The 9,530-nt window shown below is 48.4% G+C and overlaps 1 protein-coding gene across 2 annotated transcripts in view; it reads left to right on the top strand.

The window, feature by feature from the left end:
• The first annotated feature begins 4,715 nt into the window (after positions 1-4,715).
• The window catches only part of Pex6 (peroxisomal biogenesis factor 6), a 15,200-nt gene continuing 10,385 nt past the window's right edge, over positions 4,716-9,530 (top strand). For both annotated transcript variants that reach the window (XM_028766736.1, XM_028766735.1), the window contains exons 1-3: positions 4,716-5,621; positions 7,178-7,341; positions 7,792-7,875. In XM_028766736.1, coding sequence (XP_028622569.1) covers positions 4,740-5,621; positions 7,178-7,341; positions 7,792-7,875 — 1,130 coding nt within the window. In that variant the 5' untranslated portion in view covers positions 4,716-4,739. The remainder of the gene's footprint in view (positions 5,622-7,177; positions 7,342-7,791; positions 7,876-9,530) is intronic.

Genomic DNA, 9,530 nt, shown 5'->3' with positions numbered 1-9,530 from the left:
GTGGCTCTCACGTTATCCCCTGCTCTTCTACCTGCCCGGCTTCGTTCGGACTGGAGGAAATAGGCCCTAACACGAAAAGGGCACCTTTCTTCACAGGAATTTAAAGTAGCTCAGATTGCACACGTGAAATTGATAGAGAAGACTCCCAAGGGTCCTCCCGGGCATTCGTCAAATCTGTCCTAGATCACAGTTGCAGAGGAGCAGAGGGGGAAGCCTCTCAGCCGTGGAACCGGACTGAAATAAAATAAGAAACCCCGGTTTGCTGTAGCTTCAAGACGTGGGTCCCTGTAGCTACTGCAAGGGTGCTGGGATCAGTAAACCAGCTGCATTTTGAGCCACTGAGAATGAAGTGAAAAAGCAGCCTCATCGTTCCCTACCTGTACCGCCGCCGCACCCAAGCCAGTGTTCCAATGGGTAGGACTGGGTTCTTGCCCTCAGGTAGTTCCCACTCTAATGAGGTTCACAGACTCGTATTAAGAGATGATTAAAATACAATCACATAAATTACACAAACCTCAGAGTGACATGAAGGAATATATTGTAGTTATCCTAGTAGCCAATAGACTACATTAAAAAACTGGAGGAGTTCCATCAAAAAATAAGCCTGTGAGCTGGGTGTGATGGTTTGCTCCTGCAATCCCAGCACTGGGAAGGTAGCGGCAGGATGATCAGGGGTTACAGACCAGCCTCAGCTATAGCCAGTTGCAGACTACAGTAAGAACCTCTTAAAACAAAACAAAAAACAAAGACAAAAAAAAAAAAACCCACCGGCCACCAAAAACAACAAAAAACCCAACTCTCAGAACTAAAAAGTTACAAATAAAGCTGTAGTTGTCTGTTGCACAGGTAAGAGGCCTTGGAGTCCCCCAGCAGGACAAATAACTAAAAAAAAATAGATAGCCTTACACAAAGAGCAGTAGCCTGTACAAGAAGGGGAAAGACAGGAGCTAGAGAGAGAGTGCTCTTCCAAAAGACCCGAATTCAGTTCCCAGCACCTACGTGAGCTGGTTCACAGCTGCCTGAATCTGCAGCTGTGTGTGTGTGTGGGGGGGGTGTCTGACACCTTCCTCTGGCCTCCATGGGCACCTGCACATGGGTGGTATACACAACGCTCAGACACATGCACATGAATGACTTTAAAAACAGAATGAAGAAGAGAGTCTGTGCTCGGGAGACATGTACAGTCAACAGGATCCAGTGAGTCACTGGATTAGGGAGACAGTATCAGAAAGGATGAGTTGAGGGTGACTCGTAAGTGATGAAAGGCAGTTAGAGGGAACGGGTGTCACCATGGCCAAGGTAGTCAAGATTGGCCAGAGGCGGGTAGAGCATGCTAAACACTGAATATAACACCTTGGTTTTGCAAGTAGGAGGTGTCCAGTGATCTTTGCCAGGGAAGCTTGGGACAAGTAGGAGCTTACAGTGTCTCCAAGAGTGAGCATGACATAAAGACAGCAAGTATAGGATCCTGGCTCTCCTACAGAAATAGTGTTCAGCTTTATGACTAACAGTGAGTGGAGGGCAACACACAGTGGGGCTGCATTTCTACTATTGTTTGCAGAGGGAATAGCCTGGCAAGGAAAGGGGTTATTCGCTGGTGGATATTTGTATGAGTGTAACTGAGGCAGTTGTCCTCAGATGGACCTGAGCAACACAAGTCCTTGCCCACACCCAAAGCCTCAAGATGCACTATAGTCTTGAGATACAGGCAATTGTTTTGTCTACATGAATCCAAATCCCTAGCCTTTTTTTTGTCGTCCTTGATACAGGGTCTTGCTATGTATCTCAAGGTGTCCTTAAACTTGAAATCATCTTTCTTTGGCCTCTAAAGTGCTGGGTTTACAGTACCACCAATGCCAGTCCCTTTTGCATGCTGGGATTGGAGGTCAGTGGTAGAGTGCTCACCAAGCACATGTGAGACCCTGGGTTAAATCCCCAATAAATATGTGTGTGTAAACACCAATTTAGCCAAGCATGATGGTGAACATCTGTAATTCTCAAACTCAAGAGGTTGAGGTGGGATTGCCATGAGTTCAGGGCCCTCCAAGGATATACAACAAAACCCTGTCTCAAAAAAAAAAAAAATCCAGTACTTGATACTTGAGAGTTGGAAGCAGAAGGATCAGGAATCTAGAGCCAATCTTGGCTCCACGGTGAGTTCGAGAGCAGCCCTCAAGAAACTGAGAAGGAAGACAAGATGGTCTGTGAAAATCCCTGGCCATCTTCATCATCAGCACTTGCCAAAGAGCCTGAGAACCAGAGCTCCTCCCAGAGTAAACATTCCATCCTGCAGGAAGCTCCTTAAGCAGGTTGGTGAACAACTCAAAATAGCTTCAGGAAGTCCCTGAAACTGACTAGATTAACCGGGCTCCTTCCTGTCAGAGTAAACAAAAAGCTGAGAAGTCTCTCTTAGAAAAGTGAAGCCAAGCTTGGAAGAAGACTCCCAGACCAGGTCAGCTACCTGGTAGAGGTTTATACACCAGCAGAGGCACCTGGAAAAGACACTATTCAACTATTGAGCTGCCTGCAGGCTGTGCAGTGGGCTCCAGGTTCCCAGCTCTATGAGCTGTAACCCATGCTGGGGTGAGCTTTAGTAATGCAGCTGTCTTTGAGTCATTTCTGCTCCTGTGAGTAACCCCTCCCCCACATTCCTATAATTAACCCAAATAAAGCTCATTGGTTCACCCAGTTGGACCTAGTTGGTATTTATGTTTTGGTCTGCCTTGGGATCCCTATCTGGGGTGGGAAAATATGTGTTGAATCTCCCCAGGAGAAGTTTTATTACATATGTATATAAGCACAATTATACATGTGCATACACATGAACACATACATGTACAAGAAGAAGAAAAAAACATAACAAAAGGAGAGAATGGACAATTCCATTGAGACAAGTTCTCATGTATCTTAGGCTGCTCCAAATTCACCATGTGGCTGTTGCCTCCACCTGCCTTGGTGCTAGGAAGGCAGGACTCCATAAAACCAGCCACACTTGGTTTTGTAAAGTGCTTGAGATCAAACTCAGGACAACACCATGCCAGACAAGCACTATACCAACTGAATTACATCTCCAGGCCAGTTTCAGGTTTATGACCTAAGGGATTTCCAGGAGCTATGATCAGGATCAGAAATCTAAATATTTTCTTATCTACTGGGGATAAAGATTCCTTAATACATGTAGTCAATATTCAACTTTCTTTTTTTTTTTTTTTTTTTTTTGGTTTTTTGAGACAGGGTTTCTCTGTATAGCCCTGGCTGTCCTGGAACTCACTCTGTAGACCAGGCTGGCCTCGAACTCAGAAATCTGCCTGCCTCTGTCTCCCAAGTGCTGGGATTAAAGGCGTGCACCACCACTGCCCGGCAATACTCAACTTTCTGATATCTGATGTCCAGTTTTTTCCAGAATGTATACTATACAAAATAGAAGACTATCTCAAGGGGTTTGACTGCAAAGGAAAACAGACAGCCTAACAATAACTGGAAGAAAATACAAGGTCCAGAAAAGGGGAATAACCACAACCCAGTATATTGATTAAATGTAGTTAACAAAAACTCTGTAGCTGTTAATTACAAAGGAGACTTATGGGGGCTGGAGAGATGGCTCAGCTGTTAAGAGCACTGACTGCTGTACCAGCAGGCCTGGGTTCAATTCCCAGCGCCCACCTGTCACTCACAATTGTTTGTAACTCCAGTTCCAGGGGATCTGACACCCTCACATAGACATACGTGCAGGCAAAACAGCAATGCACGTACAATAAAATAAATCATAAAAAGAGAAACGTGCCGGGCGGTGGTGGTGCACGCCTTTAATCCCAGCACTTGGGAGGCAGAGGCAGGTGGATTTCTGAGTTTGAGGCCAGCCTGGTCTACAGAGTGAGTTCCAGGACAGCCAGAACTACACAGAGAAACCCTGTCTCGAAAAACAAAAAAAAAAAAGAAAGAAAAAAAAAGAAACGTGACCTATCACTGAATGTGATAGAACAGTAAAGACAAAGATGAAATCTAAGTAACAGTAAAGCTATTGGCTCAGTTCCCATCACAGAAATCTCCAACCCTTTCCTTCTCTGTCGCCTTCTCTCCTGCAGCTCTCCGAGGATTTATTAGGGTAGAGCCACGGGTTTGAGAGAATAGGTAAACTGTTTGGTCAGAGTAGGACAGAAAAAAGAACGCGAAGGACCCAAGGCGCTGGATCATGGAACCCTTAAGTAGGGTGTGTTGGAAGAGGTGTGGCAACACCAAGCTACGGGGCTTCATGAATCACAGGCGTTAACTCAGTCAGCAGCCACTACAGTAAGTAGATAGGCATAAGCATGTCTCCAGCAGTTTTATCCTACCACTCCCTCCTACAGCGTTGTAACCCTCAAGCCTCAGTGCCCACAGCTGAGCGGGGACAAATTAAGATTTCGTCAGGAAATAGACTCCTTCCATTTTTCACAGCCGCTTCTCTTGATCAGTTGAATATTGAGTTCATGTTATGGGACGTGATGGCTGAGAGGACTCTACGTGCCCTACCGAATTGTAAAGGTAAATGCTCCTACAGTCAGATTCAAAGGGCGCGTGCGTTGACGACACCGGAGGGGACAGTCAAGCCAGGCCCCGTTCAGCGCGTCTTCCCAGGGGCCCGACTTGGCCACCATCACCCCGCCCACTTTTCTGCCGGAAGCGGAAACGCCTCTCGTGCCGGGGACTTTTTTCCGCTAGCTGTTTCCGGAAGTGGAGCCGCTCCATTCTCCCTAGCCATGGCGCTGGCTGTCTTGCGCGTCCTCGAACCCTTCCCGACTGAGACACCACCGTTGGCGGTGCTATTGCCGCCCGGGGGCCCGTGGCCAGCCACGGGGTTGGGCCTGGTGCTGGCGCTGCGGCCGGCGAGCGAAAGTCCTGCGGGGCCCGCGCTGCTCGTGGCGGCCGTGGAAGGGTCGGGCGCCCAGTGCGAGCAGCGAGGGCCCGGGCCTCCGCCGCTGCTGGTTAGCCGCGCGCTGCTGCGGGTCCTAGCGCTGGGCCCCGGGGCGCGAGTGCGAGCGCGTCCTGTGCGGCGGCCTCCGGCCCTGGGCTGGGCGCTGCTTGGCACGTCTCCGGGGCCTGGGCTTGGGCCTCGAGTCGGGCCGCTGCTGGTGCGCCGCGGAGAGACCCTACCGGTGCCCGGGTCGCGAGTGTTGGAGACGCGACCGGCCTTGCAAGGCTTGCTGGGCCCGGGCACACGGCTGGCAGTAACTGAGCTCCGCGGGCGGACTAAACCGGGCCCGGAGAGTAGGGACCCCAGCCACCCCCCACCCGCGCCCGTCGTATCCTCCTTTGCAGTTTCCCACTCAGTCCGGCGACTCCAAGGAGTTCTGGGAGGGACCGGAGATGCGCTAGGTGTGAGCCGGAGCTGTCTGCGGAGTCTCGGGCTCTTCCAGGGCGAATGGGTATGGGTGGCCCGAGTCGGAGAGTTTCCCAACGCCTCCCAGCCACACTTGGCTCAAGTACAGGTTCTAGAGCCTCGCTGGGACCTGTCCGAGAGACTGGGACCCAACTCTGGGCAGCTGGGAGAGCCACTCGCTGACGGACTGGTGTTTGTGCCTGCCACTCTGGCTTTTAATCTCGGCTGTGACCCCCTGGAAGTGGGAGAGCTCAGAATTCAGGTCAGGAATGCTTCCTTTTCCTTCTGCCCTCTTCCCTGTCTTTACTGAACTGGAAGGCTAAAAGCTGTAGAATTTAGTAGGAGGTCTCCTGTGCCTTACCATTGAACTTCGCGCATAAGGTCTCTTAGTCTTGTTTCCTCATTTTCTATTATCAAACTATCTTTCGTGTGTTCAGGTGAAAGGTGAGGTTCCCTGTCAAGTACCAGATCTGCATACTCCCAGTCAATAACTGGGTTGCTCTATTAGAAAGGTATCTTGGCACCTTTGACTTCTGCTTTTCCTTGACTGACTTCCTGTTCTAGCCTTATCTGATAAAGCTGCCATCATATACTTACTTAAAAGGCCTACCTAAACATGACACCTGCATAAATCTTTTCATGATTTCATAACCACGACTTTAACATCATTTCTTTTTCCCCCAGCCTTTTTTGTCTTTATTAGAATATATATCTTATTTTTATGATTACACGCTGTCCTCAGTTATAAATTGTATGTTCGTTGAAAGGGCTCTTTGTTAATCATTGATACTCATGTTTAATATGTCTTATTAAATACATTTAAGAGAAGTTCTTGAAGTGTTTGGTTTCTGCCTTTACTTTTAAAAATACAGTGCTTGTGGAGGGATGGTAACAGTTTAGTGTCTAATCATATAAATGTATGGTTTAGCCTGGTGCTGGCTTGAAAGGAAGCCAGCCAGTAGCCACTCAAAATTAATTAACTAGTTAACACTAATTCTGGAGTTGATTTAACCTCCCTCAGGTGCCTAATGGCCCTGTGTAGAAATAAAATATGCCATCAGTGTAGAAACGTCTGTTAGGTACGTGACCAGTTAATACCGTGAGACGGACCTAGGGTGTGGCTCAGAGAAAGAGCACTTGCCTAGCTCTCAAACCAGACAGACCAAACCCATCCACTAAGATGTCCATATGAGAATAAGTGGACGTGGTTTCCTTCTGACTGAAAGAGACTGGTACAGTGGTGGTCAGTCAGCTGAACCAGAGACGCTGGTGTAGCAAAGTTACTAGGCTGAAGGTCAGTCTGAGCTGTGGTCTGAGACAACAAAACTATATCCTTTCCCCACAGCCAGAGGCCACTTAGTGTCAATTCAGTAGCTGCCCGCTGTCACTCAGAGAGCTCATAGAGGCAGGACATGGTGGTGCATGCCTGTAATCCCAACCCTTGGGAGGATCAGGAACTCAGAGCATTCCCACCAACATAGCTACCCATCTAGGCTACATGAAACTCTGTCTCAACAACAAACAGAAAACTGGGACATACAGAAACGGATGTCTTTGCACCTCACTGACTTTGGGGTGACAAGTATCAAAAGCCCAGAAAATCTGTCCTTAGAGGCAGCTTTTTGGAAGCAGGGTCAAGAGTTGGTACACACTGGAAGGAGAGCTTTTGCTTTTCTAAGGGTCACAGAGGTCTACAGTTTGGCTGCCTCGGGTCACTAGCCTTAATACGGGAAAGACAAAGGCAGATGTAGGTACTGGCTGCTGAGCATAAAACCTGACTCCTTGGAGATGGTAAGGTGGCGACTGTTTCTCCATTAGAGGTATCTGGAAGGCTCCATCACCCCTGAGGACAAAGGAAGCTGCTCACCACTGCCTGGGCCTCCGTTTGCTCGAGAATTACACATTGAAATCCTGTCTTCGCCTCACTACGTCACTAATGGAAATTATGACCATGTTCTCTACCGGCATTTTCAGACACCCAGGTCAGCTGAATGCTTCTCCCATCCCATGTGTCAGACCTAGGTACCCAGAGCTACTGGCTTAAGAGAAGTCACATTATAGGCAGTATTGTGGCAGAGAGCCTTGGAGTACGCATGAGGTGAATAGGGAAATTCTAAGAAAAAAAAAGGACCATTTGGTCAAAGAGAACTCCAAGAGAACCAGGAGTCCTCCCTCTCCAGTTCTGGTTTCTGGTCTCATTCTAGTCTCACTCTTTGCCCAGTGTGGCCTGAGTCTTAATTGTCCCCTAGAACGTTGCCTGGGAAGCTGTGGGCTGTGGGTCTGCTTTTTTTTTGGTTGTGAGCCTAGCCTTTAACGGCTGAGCCATCTCTCCAGCCCAGCTGTGGGTCTTCTTATTGGAAGGAGGCCCAGATGTGTCAGGAACATACTCCTAACTCCTGCTGTGAGCTGACTGAGCCCACTGTGTGTTGCAGGGTGGTCCAGGAAGGGGATATTCTGTGTGTATCAACGGCTGGGCAAGTTGAGATCCTGGAAGGAAGTCTGGAGAGACTGCCCAGGTACGCTGCTGCCTCCTCCCCAGTAGTCCTGACTCAGCCTGAGTACAATTCCATAATCTTCTCTCCACAAGTTGTATATAGTAATTTGGTGCCAAAGGATATTTTGTTATTGCTGGAGAGAGGGGGGAAAAGCACTTTCTGGTTCTCGAACGATCATAAGACAGGTTAAGAATCACTGCCTGTGACTGGGTTGTGAGTTGTGGTGGAGTGTTGCCTGACACAGGATGGGGGGTGGCGCTAAATTTGATTCCTATCATAGGAAGACACAACCCTGAGTGAAGAGTGAATAAACAACATTTCAGTGGACCTGGAGGTTCAGCTAAGTGTGGAACACTTGGCTCGATTGACAGGAGGCCCTGGGTTCAATCCCCAACACACAAAGGACATGGTGGTGGACATCCATAATTGTAACACTTGAGAGGCAGAGATAGGAAGACCATGAGTTCAAGGACAGCTTTGGCTTCATGGTGAGTTCAAGGCCAACCCAAGCTTGGGGAGAAAACTTAAGACTACTTTGGCCTATGAAAGGAAGAAAACGTAACCGTAGCCCAGGCTGTAGTCATGTCTTCTCTACTCTGCTTTCCCGTTTCCTGTAGTGTCTTTTTTTGTTTATTTTTCTTTTTTGTTTATCTTGTTTGTGTGTACTCAAGAGTGCATATGTGTGCTACACACACTCCTTGTAGCGGTCAAGGTTACACTGAGGAGAAGGATCTCGCCTTCTACCTTACAGGTTACAGACTAAAACTTAGGTTATCGGGCTTGGCGGTAAGGACCTTTACCTGCTGAGCAGTCTTGATGCCCGTCTCCACTTTTGCTGTTTTAAGAGAAGATTTATTAGGGGCCAGGTAGTGGGGAAGCACGCCTTTAATCCAGCACTTGGGAGACAGAGGCAGGTGGATCTTTGTGAGTTCAAGGCCAGCTTGAGCTACAGAGCAAGTTCCTGGACAGCCAGGGCTACACAGAGAAACCCTGACTCGAAACCACCTCCCACCCAAAAAGATTTATTAAGGAAAAATGAATCGTTTTTCTTGACAGGGACTCCAGAGGAGGACTACTCCCCCTTGTGTGTTAGTAGGAGAGCTCCGTTCACAGATGGGTAACTCATCTTCAGCAGCTGTGATCTGCAGGGTTTCCACCTCATCCTGTGTCCTATGCCAAGAGAGACACCTGCCAAGAATGCCTGGTTACTCTTTGTCAACATCCAGAGCTTGGTTCCTGTTGGTACCCGGTGCTCTCTATCTCAAGATAGTAGCGGTCAGATAAAGGCAGTGTTAGTTAACCCACGTCAGGAGCCTGGCATCCAGGCTGGCACTTACTAGTCTACCTGTCTCTCTTGTTCAACAAATGCCTAAGGAGCTGATGCTGTAATTTTGAGTCAGGGTCTTACTCTGTAGCTCGGAGTGGCCCCAACTCACTATGAAACCCCAAATGACCTTGAACTTGGTGTAATTCTCCAGTAGTTGTTTCATTCTGAGACAGATTCTCACTTCATAGCCCTGGCTGGCCCTAGAGATTACAGATACCCAACTGCCTCTTGTCTTTCCAATTCTGAGATTGAGGTCAAAGGTATACACCACCATACCAATACCCAGCCTGACTTAGGTTGTTTCTCTCTCTCTCTCTCTCTCTCTCTCTCTCTCTCTCTCTCTCTCTCT

Source organism: Grammomys surdaster, unplaced genomic scaffold (genome assembly GCF_004785775.1).
Source record: "Grammomys surdaster isolate TR1022 unplaced genomic scaffold, NIH_TR_1.0 169, whole genome shotgun sequence".
Taxonomy (NCBI): Eukaryota; Metazoa; Chordata; class Mammalia; order Rodentia; family Muridae; genus Grammomys; species Grammomys surdaster.
The sequence above is the reverse complement of the archived record's forward strand: the minus strand, read 5'-3'. Positions and strand labels throughout refer to the sequence as shown.